This window comes from Myotis myotis, unplaced genomic scaffold (genome assembly GCF_014108235.1).
Source record: "Myotis myotis isolate mMyoMyo1 unplaced genomic scaffold, mMyoMyo1.p scaffold_m19_p_2, whole genome shotgun sequence".
NCBI classification, from domain to species: domain Eukaryota; kingdom Metazoa; phylum Chordata; class Mammalia; order Chiroptera; family Vespertilionidae; genus Myotis; species Myotis myotis.
In genome coordinates this window covers 102,657,126-102,670,248 of record NW_023416324.1, presented here as the reverse complement: position 1 = coordinate 102,670,248, position 13,123 = coordinate 102,657,126, and the positions used below count along the sequence as shown (strand labels likewise).

At 41.4% G+C, this 13,123-nt stretch overlaps 1 protein-coding gene, 1 non-coding gene and 1 pseudogene across 6 annotated transcripts in view; 1 reads left to right on the top strand and 2 right to left on the bottom strand.

Annotated features, from left to right (window-relative positions):
• ATR (ATR serine/threonine kinase) overlaps positions 1-13,123 on the top strand; it is a 191,703-nt gene that overhangs the window by 61,592 nt on the left and 116,988 nt on the right. For all 5 annotated transcript variants that reach the window (XM_036352984.1, XM_036352983.1, XM_036352982.1 and 2 more), the window contains one exon: positions 11,530-11,622. In XM_036352984.1, the coding sequence (XP_036208877.1) occupies positions 11,530-11,622 (93 nt within the window). The remainder of the gene's footprint in view (positions 1-11,529; positions 11,623-13,123) is intronic.
• LOC118677535 lies at positions 6,526-7,386 on the bottom strand (annotated as a pseudogene).
• LOC118677802 lies at positions 11,194-11,300 on the bottom strand. Its single transcript, XR_004974528.1, has one exon. It is a non-coding gene; the product is annotated as a U6 spliceosomal RNA (small nuclear RNA).

Below are 13,123 nucleotides of genomic sequence, written 5' to 3'. Positions count from 1 at the left end.
GCTTACTGTGGGCTTTTCTTGTTGCTCTCTTTCTAATTCTTTAAGTTGCAGGGTTAGATAATTTATTACCATTTTTTCTGTTTTTTTTTTAATGAAATATATTTTATTGATATTTTAGAGAGTGGAAGGGAGAGGAATAGTGAGTCAGAAACATTGATGAGAGAGAAACATGAATTAGCTGCCTCCTGCACACCCCCTCCTGGGGATGTGCCTGCAACCAAGGTACATGACCTTGACAAATCAAACCCGGGACCCTTCAGTCCCCAAGCTGACGTTCTGTCCAATGAGCCAAACCGATCAGGGCTTTTCTGGTTTTTTGAGGTAGGCCTGTAGAGCAATGAACTTCTCTCTCAGGACTGGCTTTCACTGAGTCCCATAGATTTTGGACTGTTGTGTTTCCATTGTCATTCATTTTCAGGATTTTTAAAATTTCTTCTTTGATCTCTCTGGTAACCCACTCATTGTTTAATAGCATGCCATTCTCCCTCCAGGTGTTTGAATTTTTTCATTGTTTTTATTGTTGTTGATTTCTAATATTATGACATTATGGTCTGAGAAAATGCTTAATATGATTTCAGTTTTCTTGAATTTGGAGAGACTTTGCTTGTGACCCAATATGTGGTCTATCTTTGAAAATGTCCCATTTGGACTTGATAATAATGTATATTCCTTAGCTTTGGGGTGAAATATTCTGAAGATGCCAATTAAGTCCATCTGATCTAGTGAGTCATTTAGGATTGCTGTTTCTTTGCTGATTTTTTGTTCAGAGGAATTATCAAGTGATGTCAGTGGGGTATTAAAGTCCCCTACTATACTTGTATTGTTGTCAATCTCTCCCTTGATTTCTTCCAGAAGTTTTTTTATGTACTTGGGTGCACCTGTGTTGGGTGTATATGTGTTTTCCAGAGTCATATCTTCTTGTTGTATTGATCCCTTTGGCATTATGAAGTGGCCTTCCTTTTCTATTGTTATGGCCTTCACTTTGAAGTCTATTTTTTTCTGATATGTAAGTATTGCTACCCCAGCTTTTTTTTCATTTCCATTTGCCTGAAAGATATTTTTCCATCCCTTCACTCTCAGTCTGTATGCGCCCCTTGTTGTGAGGTGGGTCTCCTGCAGACAGCATATATATGGGTCATGTTTTCTTATCTATTCCACCACTTGCTATCTTTTGATTGGAGTATTTAGTTCATTTACATTCAAGGTTATTATTGACTAGAGGCCTGATGTACAAAATTTGTGCAAGAGTAGGCCTTCCTTCTCCTGGCTGCCGACACTGGCTTCCCTCTGGCATCCAGGATCCGGGTTTCCCTCCGGCACCTGGGACCCAGGTTCCCTCTGGCCGCCGGCAGGCATGTGGTACCTGGGCTTCCCTCCACCTGCCAGCAGGTACCCAGGAGCCAGGCTTCTCTTGCAGCTGTAGCTTCGTCCAGAAGGTCATCTGCTCTAATTAGCATATTATGCTTTTATTATTATAGCTAGGTACTTGTTTGTAGACATTTTTATTTTTTGTGCCTGTATTCCTTCTTCTCTTTTTATTTCTCCTTTTTACAGCAGTCCTTTTAGCATTTCTTGCATTGCTGACTTGGTAATGATAAACTCCTTTAGGCTTTTTTTTTTTTTCTGTGAAGCTCCTGATTTCCCCTTCAATTTTGAATGATAGTGTTGCTGGATAGAGTATTCTTAGACTCAGTCCTCTGCCCTGCATCAATTTATATACTTCCTTTCATCCCTTTCTAGCCTGATGTGTTTCTGTTGAGAAATCATTTGGTAATCTAATGGGACATCATTTTTTGGTAACTCTCTGTCTCTCTCTTAGAGCCTTTAAGATTCTCTCTTTGTCCTTAACATTTGCTATCGTAACATTTTCATCTTGTTTGGGACTCTCTTGTGAGTGCTTGTGTGACTCTCTTCTTTCCCAAATTAGGGAAGTTTTCTGACATTATTTCTTCACGTAGGTATTCTAACCCTCTCTCCCCTTCTTGTCATTCTGGTACCCCTGTTAAACGTATGTTGCTTTCTTTCATGTTGTCCCAAAGCTCTCTTAGGCTCTCCTCCTGCCTTTTAATTTTTTTCTCCAATTGCCATTCAGATTGTATGTGTTTTGCTGCCCTGTCTTATAATTCACGAATTTAGTCCTCTGCTTCTTCTAGTATACTGTTGAAACCTTCCATAGTGGTTTTTTTTGTGTATTTTTTTTAAAATATATTTTATTGATTTTTTACAGAGAGGAAGGGAGAGAGATAGAGAGTTAGAAATATCGATGAGAGAGAAACATCGATCAGCTGCCTCCTGCACATCTCCCACTGGGGATATGCCCGCAACCCAGGTACATGCCCTTGACCCGAATCGAACCTGGTACCCCTCAGTCCGCAGGCCGAAGCTCTATCCACTGAGCCAAACCGGTTTCGGCGCCATAGTGTTTTTTATTGTCGCTATATTACTCTTTATTTTCTCTCAATTTTTTTTTAAAAAAAATATATTTTATTGCTTTTTTACAGAGAGGAAGGGAGAGGGATAGAGAGTTAGAAACATCGATGAGAGAGAAACATCGATCAGCTGCCTCCTGCACATTCCCTACTGGGGATGTGCCTGCAACCAAGGTACATGCCCTTGACTGGAATCGAACCTGGGACCCTTGAGTCCGCAGGCTGATGCTCTATCCAATGAGCCAAACCAGTTAGGGTTTTTTTCTCAATTCTTACATAAATTGTTGATTTTCTCAACCATCTTCTTTATGAACTGTACGACCCTTATTCTGAATTCTTTTTCTGACAAATTGCATGCTTCCATTTCATTTAGTTCCTTTTCTGGCATTTCCTTTTCTTTCCTTTAGGGTTGTTTCTTTGTCTTCCCATTTTTGCTCTCACCAAAGGATATAACTGTTGAGTTGCACTATGCCTGTGACTGCAGCGGTGGGCTTGGCGGCAGCTTGCACAGTCACCAGGCCCGGGATTGATTCGTCTGGCTTGGCGGCAATTTGTGTGGTCACAGTGCCCGGGGTTGTTGTGTGAGGCATCTGGTGTTGCTGCATAGGGCTTGGCTGCTCGCGTTTGTTTGCGGTTCCTAGGATTTTTGTGTTGGGCTTGGTGGCTGCTACTGTCCAGGGTTGCTGCATGATGCTCCTAGGGTTGCTGCATCGGGCTTGGCTGTTCGTCCATGGTCGTGGAGCCTGTGTTTGCTTTGTAAGGCTTGGCTGTTCTGGCACGGATGTGGATTCCCTGGGTTGCTGTGTAAGGCTTGGCTGTTTACACACATGGAGCCTGGGGTTGTTGTGTAAGGCTTGGCTTTTCGTGCGCAGTCGTGGTTCCCGGGGCTTAAGCGTCTGGCTGGTGGGTGGGGAGTGTGCTCCGGAACTTTTAGGGAGGCTTTAGTCTTAGTGTTCCTGATCCACAGCTGAGGTAGTACATGCCTGGTCGGAGTGGTTGTAGGGTCCCTGGTGGTGTCCGAGGGTACCCTGGGTGGAAGTGAGCCTAGGCTTCCAGTCATAGCATCTTTCCACTTCATGATGGTGCGGCCTTTGAGGCAGAGCCGGCTGCCCCAGGAGAGATTGCAGCAGTAGCAGAGGCTGCCGGCTAGGGGAGCCTGGTCTGCCAACTTTCAACATCCTGTAGAATCTAACTGTCTCTCACTTACACACATACACATCCCACACATTCACACACTCCCATTTTGCACCCTCACTCACTGACACTCTCTCCCTCACTGTTTCAGGATTCTTAACACGATAAATGCCAAGCCTGTTTTGTCTTCTGCACAGAAAGTATAGTGTCAGTCACTGGTGACTGACAAGGCGCTTAATGTGTTAAGATATAATCCCAGAAGTGTGATTGCTGGTGCAAAAAGGAGTTCCATTTTTAATTTTTTGAGGAAACTTCTTACTGTTTTTCACAGTGGCTGCACCAGTCTACGTTCCCCAACAATGACGCACTAGGGTTTCCTTTTCTCCACATCCTCGTCAGCACTCGTCATTTGTTGATTTATTGATGGTAGCTACTCTGGCAAATGTGAGGTGCTTTATTATTGTGCTTTTAATTTGCAAGTCTCTGATGATTAGTGACATTGAGCATTATTTCTTGTGTGTCTTGGCCACCTGTAATGTCATCTTTGGAGAAGTGTCTTTTCCAGTCCTTTTCCTATTTTCCCCCCTTTTTATGCATAATCCCACTTTTAATATATACATCTGATATAGGAAACTGAAATTTCTGTTTCAAAAGAGAAAGAAAATAGCTGAATTTGGCATTTTAGTAGCATGCCATAAAATTCATCATGATTAATTTCCCATTAAATTATGGACATGGCTGAATCACATTTCGTATTATCAACAATAGCAGTAAAAAACAAACACTAAATTAAAACAAACATGAAATCCAAGCAGTGCCTGACAAACCATCTCTGGTGACACAGGTATGTGTCCTGTGAGCATACTTTCTTCTACCAGATTTAGGACACAACATGAAAAGGTGAGAATGTTCAGAGGAGGTTATTCTTTGCTGAATTCTAGTATCCAAATAAGCGATTCAGCAGATTTTGAACACTTTTTCTTATTTAACAACAATAACAAAAGGTGGGTAGAGAAATACACATACACATAAACTCCAAAGTGCTAAAGTTAAGCATTAACAAACCAGGTTAATGATTTATGATCAGTTTCCAGAACTCCAACTATAAACAATACAAAGTGCTCCTCAATACTATTTTTGCAATTGTTTGTAAGGATAAGCATCAAGAAAAAGAAAACATATCATTGTATAAACCAGCTAAACTTTGACACAGAGAATTGAATAATTTTTGATGCTACATCACAAAAATTTTTCTGATGTATATCTTATGTGAAAAGGTTTTTACAAATCCATATATATAATAAAAGTGTAATATGCTAATTAGACTGGACAGCCTAACAACCTTCCGGATGTTGTTCTGAAGAAAGCTGCGGTGGCGGGGGCCGAGACAGAGGCGGTTGGGAGCGATCAGGCAGGCATGAGAGTGGTTAGGGGCAATCAGGCAGGCAGGAGAGTGGTTAGGGGCAAAAGGGCGGGCAGAGTGGTTGGGGTGATGAGGCAAGCAGGTGAGTGGTTAGGGGTGATGAGGCAGGCAGTCAGAGTGGTTAGGGGTGATCAGGCAGGCAGAAAGGCGAGTGGTTAGGAGCTAGCGGTCCTGGATTGTGAGAGGGTGAGGCTGGGTTGAGCTAACCCCCCTCCTGTGCACGAATTTCGTGCACTGGGCCTCTAGTCCTATGTAATAAAGCTGGAATATGCAAATTGACCATCACTTTGCGACAAAGATGGCAGCGCCCATAGCCAATAAGGAGGGAATATGCAAATGGATGCAACAAAGATGGCTGCGGCCGGGCTGGGCCACTTGCATCATCACCATGGTGATAACACAGGCATTCCACCCTCCCCAGCCATTCCGGGCCTCTGGGCAGCACATGAAGGTGGAAAGGCGGAGCGAAGGTGGAAAGGAGGCTCCCGGCCGGAGTGAAGGCAGTAAGGCAGTTCTGGTCAGAGCAGAGGCGGTGCTGGCAGCCAGGGGAAGGAAAACCTATTCTTGCACGAATCTTCGTGCGTCAGGCCTCTAGTACACATATACAAGACTTAGACGACAAACTCTGGTCGACCGGTTGCTATGACATTCACTGACTACCAGGGGGCACACACTCAATGCAAGAGCTGCCCCACGGCGTTCAGTGCACTCCCACAGTGGGAGCGCCGTTCAGCTGACCAACCTGTCCTGGCGGCTCACCAGCCTGGCAACAGCCACTCACTCCCTTAGTAGTCCTGCAGGTCCAATCTCTGGAGAACAGGCCAGGCACCGGTGGACTGGTGCTGCCAGCATGATCCCAACAGTGCTGCTGGCCTCCTGGAGGTTGGTCTCAAGTACCGTGGCTGCTTCCCCTCCCTAGATGCTCAGCAAGGAAGAAATGATATAAAAATGGCTGCCAGGTGGCTCCTGACAACCAGTGCAAACATCAGTGGGATGGATTTATATATTGGGCCAGCAAGGGTGCTTCACCACCCTCCTGGAGGGCCAAGTGAGTCCAGGCTCCCCTCTGCACCCCTTGGGACCGACACCAGATGTAGGGCTCATGTCTGGTGAGCACCGCTGTGGCTGCTTGAGCCTCTCCTGATCAGGACTAACTGGGCGTGAGCCCGAGGCAGGCACAGCGGGGCCAGGATGAGCGAGAGTGGCAGGTGGCGTTGGACTGCGGGTTTCAGCTCCATCTCCACAGGCCAACCCCAAGGGACCCCATCCGTGCACGAATTCATGCACTGGGCCTGCAGCATATTTCCCCTAGGTCAGTGGTCGGCAAACTGCGGCTCGCGAGCCACATGTGGCTCTTTGGCCCCTTGAGTGTGGCTCTTTCACAAAATACCACGTGCGGGTGCGCACGTACAGTGCGATTGAAACTTCATAGCCCATGCGCAGAAGTTGGTATTTTGTGGAAGAGCCACACTCAAGGGGCCAAAGAGCCGTATGTGGCTCGCGAGCCGCAGTTTGCCAACCACTACCCTAGGTGATGCTTCAGGTCAAATGCCGAGTTACGGTACTAAAAGCTTATGAAAGTTCAGTTTGTATCCATGCTTCCATTAATTGTAAATTGACGTGAACCTTTCTGAGTGAACTGACGCCAGTAACTATCATTCATGCACTTGGTGGTTCTCTCAGTATAGCAGGTCATTGTCTTAATGTAAACCTTCAGGCTTCTTTCAAGTAACTGATTCCAAACATGAAGTGAATATAGTTAAGTAAAGCTCTTTGCAGCATGGTTGTGTCAACATCCTGTGGGTGGCTGTAGTATTGTAGGTGAGACTGTAGATCATGCGAAACTTTTCAAGAAGATGTCCAATGTCAGAATAAAGTCTGTTCACCCGGGAGAACCCATGACTTTCCCAGGTATAGTCTGAGCTCAGGATGTTGGCAGATGCTCTTCTGGTCTGACAAAGTCTACCTACCCAGAATCGGGAGACCTCAGGTGGTCTAATCATGTCATCCTCCAAATCTGTATGGGGAAATCAATGAAAAGTATCTTCAGAGACAATGAAACGAATTTCTTCTCTAAATAAGTGGTCATTTCTTCCTGAGATGCGTCTTCATCTTCCCTTTCTTCTTGATGCCTTTTCATTCTTTCCAGTAAGACCTCTAGCTCAGAGAATATACATTCCCAAAGTTGTTGCTAGTAAGGGATGTATTCTTTATGTTGTCATTAGTGAGGTCACAAACACAGAACTTGTTTACTGATATTAGCCTGAATCCATGGGAGATTTCTGGAACTCTCTCTGGATTGATACTACTACCAAAAATGAAGCTTGCCAAAGCATGATAATATGCCAGTAGAACCACAGTATGTACCAGTTCGGTCAGAGATAATTTATTTTCTCCAGTTTAAATTTCTGAATGTGCTCCCTCCCAATTAAAAAAGCAGCACATGGACCAGACCGTTCAGTGCCTCAGCCCCTCCTATCAGTCTCAATGTGTTTTCTTCTTTACTTCTCTAGTTGTAGGACTTCCATTCAGCCAGCTTTCAGGCAGTTCTGGATGATAGTTGTTCTGTATTTTAGTTATAATTTTGATGTGGTTGTGGGAGGCAGCGAGTACAGGCTTTTACCAATGTCGCCATCTTGATTCTACCCCAACAAAGGGTCTATTTTTATTGTCATGTCAACGTTAAGAGGGTGAGCAGGTAATGTTAAAGAATCCAGTGGGTAGAAAATTTGTGCTCCTCTTAGTCCTGGGCAAGGAGAGGAAATGGTGTTACCAGAACCTGGTGGGGTGCTAGAATTATGGTGTGGGGGGAGGTCTATCACTATACCGGGATGTAGCCACCACCAGAAACACCTCAAAACAAAGAAGGGGCAGGAAATTTAAGTGCCATGCTTTTCCCTCCTGCTCTCAGTTCCTCCATTGGTGCTTCCTGTTGAGTAAATTTATTGGGAGGCCAGAGAGAGGGATATTGAGGATGAAATCTGGTAAGCCTCCCACGTACATAGCAGTGCAGAAAAGGGCAGAGAATGGATCTGAGTATGAGAGAGGATGGCAGAGACTATCCAACTTCCTCTTTGTCATCTCTACTTCCCTGTCATAAGCATCTCAAACAAGTCTAAACATAACATGTCCATTAGAAATCTTTGCTTCCCTTCTCTCATCTGTTTATCTCATAGTCTTCCCTATCTCAGAAAATGGTACCACTATCAACCTAGTTGCTCAAATAAAAACCTGGGAGACATTCATAAGCCCTCCATTTCCTTATGCTTTATAATATCAGAAGTCCTGTCACATTTCTCTCCAAAATATATCTTTCCATCTCTGCTGCCACTACCCTCATGTAAGTGACCATCTTTCTTCCAGACAACTGCAACACATCCTAACTATTCTCTCCCTTCACTCTTCTCTTCCTACAAATTTACTCAGTTATTTACACAGCAAAGTGCTCTTTTTACAACTTAAACTTATATCATTGCCGAAATTTCTTCTATGGTTTTTATTGCTCTTAAAGTAAAATCTGTAAGACTGTATGTGATCTGTCTAACTTTACCCTCATATTGTACAACTTTTTTTCTTCCATTCTCCCTAATTTGTAGCATTGTTTTATTTGTGTTTCTTAAGCATGTCAAATTTTTTCCTGCTTCAAAGCCTTTGTACTAGTCTATTAGATTAATAATACTTGGAATAATCTCATGGATCTTTCTCATTCTTCTTTTTTTAAAAAAATATATTTTTATTGATTTCAGAGAGGAAGGAAGAGGGAGAGAGAGATAGAAACATCAATGATGAGAGAGAATCATTGATGGGCTGCCTGCTGCACGCCCCACACTGGGGATCAAGCCCACAACCCAGGCATGTGCCCTTGACCAGAATCGAACCTAGGAATTTTGAGTTCCCAGGCCGACGCTCTGTCCAGTGAGCCAAACTGGCTAGGGTCTTTCTCATTCTTTTTTTTTTTTTAAATATATTTTTATTGATTTCAGAGAGGAAGGAAGAGGGAGAGAGAGATAGAAACATCAATGATGAGAGAGAATCATTGATTGGCTGCCTCCTGCATGCCCCACACTGAGGATCAAGCCTGCAACCCAGCCCTGACCAGGAATCAATCAACTGTTCATAGGTCGATGGTCAACCACTGAACCATGCTGGCCAGGCCTCTTTCTCATTCTTAGATCTCAAGAGTTTCCTGATCCTCTTATCTGAACTCTCTCATCCTAGCTCTTCTCTCTCTTATGTGATCATGCTTATTTCCATATAGCACTTATTGCAAACTTATTTACGTATTTACTTACTTATGTCCTCCACTTATATTAGTCTCTCGTTTAAACTAGTAGGGAGAAAGTAATTTACTGATATTATGTACCTGAACCTGGCATAGTATTCTAAGCATAGATAATAAATATTTGGTGAGTGGTAGATGAATGAACTCTTTGTCTAAATTCAAGGTCTTTAAAATTAGAATGTTGACATATATACTCTGTGAGTATCATCTGTGTCTGCTTTTTATTTAAGAAGCTTGGGCTGGAACCATGCAATTAGTGAATTATGGGTTATTTAGCCTAAAAATAAGTTTAGGCCAAATCAGAAGTTTGCAAATTAAATGTAATTTAGGCTTGAATGACATGTGATTCTCTATGTTTGGCAAAAGAAAAATTTATCCCAGCATCTAGAGAGACACCTTGGACAGGAAACTTATTTTCTATTATGTGCTGGCACACACCTCCTACTCCACCCCTCCCCTTGGCAGTGTATGTAACCTTGAGATTCCCAAATCAGGTGCTTCACCATCAAACAATACACGTTTCTTCCAGAGCTGGAAAATACTTTAATTGCTACTTTTCCGCAGCTCTTTTTCTTTCACCTTTTTCTGACTGTATATAAAGATTTTGAAAGAGAGGAATATTCTTTGCAAATTACTCACATTCCAAGTTTGTTATAATATTAACAACTTAAATTTATTTAACTCTTTACTGTATTCTCTGTGCTTGACACATGCTATATTTAACCTCTACAGCAAGTGTATGTAATAGGTGCTTTCTTTGTTCCCATTTTACAGAATCAGAGGAGTTAAGTAACTTATCCAAAATCATGCACTAGGATAGTGATGGCGAACCTTTTGAGCTTGGCCTGTCAGCATTTTGAAAAACCCTAACTTAACTCTGGTGCCGTGTCACATATAGAAATTTTTTGATATTTGCAACCATAGTAAAACAAAGATTTATATTTTTGATATTTATTTTATATATTTAAATGCCATTTAACAAAGAGAAATCAACCAAAAAAATGAGTTCTGACACTTGTGTCATAGGTTCGCCCATCACTGCACTAGGAAGTATCAAAATTGGGATTCAAACCCAGGTCTGGCTGACTTAAAGTCTCCTCTAGGACCTTCTTTCAAGAAAGAATTAATACAGCTCTAACCTGTTTAGCTCAGTGGGTAGAGTGCTGGCCTACCCGGGTTCTATTCTGGTCAAGGCTATGTACCTTGGTTATGGGCTTGATCCCTAGTAGGAGGCAGCTGATTGATGTTTCTTTCTTATCGATGTTTCTAACTTTCTATCCTCTCCCTTCCTCTAGACTGTAAAATCACTAAAATATATTAAAAAATTAAAAAAGAAAGAATTAATACAAAGTGCCACATTCAGCCTGGCCAGTGTGGCTCAGTAGTTGAGTGTTGACCTATGAACCAGGAAGTCCAGGTTCGATTCCTGGTCAGGGCACCTGCTTGGTTTTGGGCTTGATCCCCAGTTGGGGGCATACAGGAGGCAGCCGATCAATGATTTCCTCTCATCATTGATGTTTCTCTCTCTCCCTTTTTCTTCCTTTCTGAAATTAATAAAAAATATTTTAAATAAACATAAATAAAGTGCCATCATATTGATACCTAATCTATAACTATTGATGCCCGTAGCCTGAGCTGGAACCATGAATTAGTGAGTTATTTCTTTACCACTATTACCTCAGGGGATATTGACCCCTATGTTAGACCATTGTTCTGGCAGGGTACCTGTTTTTTTTCCAGCTTAGATCTAAATGCTCTCTAGAATGACAGTCAGTTGTCTTTCCTAGTCTTCTCCTTAAGATAAATGTTCTCTCCACTCTGGATCCTGATGTGAATCAGATCCTGAGGATCCCACCCCAGCTCAGTCCAGAATTCAAAAGCTTATTTTCTTGTACAGTACTATTTAATCATATATATATATATTTTTTAATATGGACCGCTTCACGAATTTGCGTGTCATCCTTGCGCAGGGGCCATGCTAATCTTCTCTGTATCGTTCCAGTTTTAGTATATGTGCTGCTGAAGCGAGCACTATTTAATCATATTTTGTAATGGTGGTTATAAATCAGTTTCATGAATTTAAAAAATACTAAATGTGAAAATAATATGCATTTGGAGAAACTTAATTCACCAAGTATCTATTTCTGTTATTCTTATAGGCAAAATAGAAATGATGGTAGTTAAAGAATTAAATTATTGGTTTATAAAATTTTATCTGTATAAACTTTACATAATTATCTGTTTGTTTGTTTTCCCCTTAGGCTGATTATTTGCAACCCAAGTTGTTGGGCATTTTGGCTTTTTTTAACATGCAGTTACTGAGCTCCAGTGTTGGCATTGAAGATAAGAAAATGGTAGGTAGTGATAGTTGAGTTGCAGAGTGATGAAATAGAACTCATGTAGAATATGCAGGAGACATGACTTTTGCTACTACCTACAAACATTCAAAGATAAGAAATAATGAAATGTGATATTCTGTATTACTGAACAACTTGTGTAAGCTTTTGGGGAGTCTAAAAAGAGGAATTATATTATTTGCAGTTCTTTTTTAAATAAGGGACAGAAAACCCAAACCAAATTGGCTTACTGCAATTTGTTGGCTCTGTAACTGAAAGTAGAGGGATAATATAGCTTCAGGTATTGTTTGATTTTGAACACAGTGTTCTACAATCAGTTTCTTTTTATTCTATTTTTTTAAAATGTATTAAAATTTTTTTAATGTTGACATTATTACAGGTGTCCCCCTCTTTCTCCCCTTTGCCACCCTCCACCTCCCTACTCCCCTTCCCTTGGCCTTCACCAAATTATTGTCTGCATCAGAGTATGAATATATATGTTGTTTAGTTAATCTCTTCACCTTCTTTATCCAATCACTTCACTTTGGTACCAGCCAGTCTGTTTCATAGTGTCCATGTTTCCAGTTGCATTTTGTTCATCAGATTATTTTATTCATTAAATTCCACACATAAATGAGATCGTATGGTATTTGTCTTTCTCTGACTGGTTTATGTCGCTTAGCATAATACTCTTCAGGCTCATCCATGCTGTCACAAATGGTAAGAGTTCCTTCTTTTTTACAGCTTTAGCTCAAATATCCTTGGATTGTTCTATGCTTAAGTGCCAGGTATTGGCCCCAATAGTTTCAGGCTCACCTAATGACAGCATTTAGCTCAGTGGGAAAAAAGAGACCACCAATCACTGCTAGCTCAAAGAACGGTTGCATAGTTGAATTTATTAGTCCACATTGGTCTGATGTGGCTCATGGTCCATGCTGTTTTTGAATACTAAAAATGCTGGGTTATCTACAGTAAGTAAAGTAGTGTTAGTTACTTGTCAGTTTATGTTTAAATGTATTTGGCACAGTATAGTTTAATTATGATTGCTGACCACTGGAAATTTTTGTCCATAGATTAGGATAGAAGTTTAAATAATGCTTTGTTTTCTATCACTGCAGTCAGTAAAATTATAGTAAAAATTTATGAATAGAATTTTATTTCAGTCTGTATTACCCTTAATACCTTAAGGAGCCAAGAAAAACATGGTAAAATATTAAACTCTATGAACTTAAGCAACGAGTATTCATTCTTTGGTGTTAACTGATAAATTTAATCCCCCAAACAACTTCTAGTTCATCTGTATGGAATCTTCCTTATTGTTTTCCCAAGTGAGAGAATCTCAAATTTAAGAAAACTAGAGTTTTTTTTTAAATCACAGAGAGCTTGCATATTTTGGCATATAGTTAATATCATCTAGGCAGTTCCTTTACCCCTTCATTATAATCTGGAGTTGTTGATACAAGTCTGATTATGTGTTTCACACACAATGGATTGTGCATATTATTTTCTGGGTATGTTA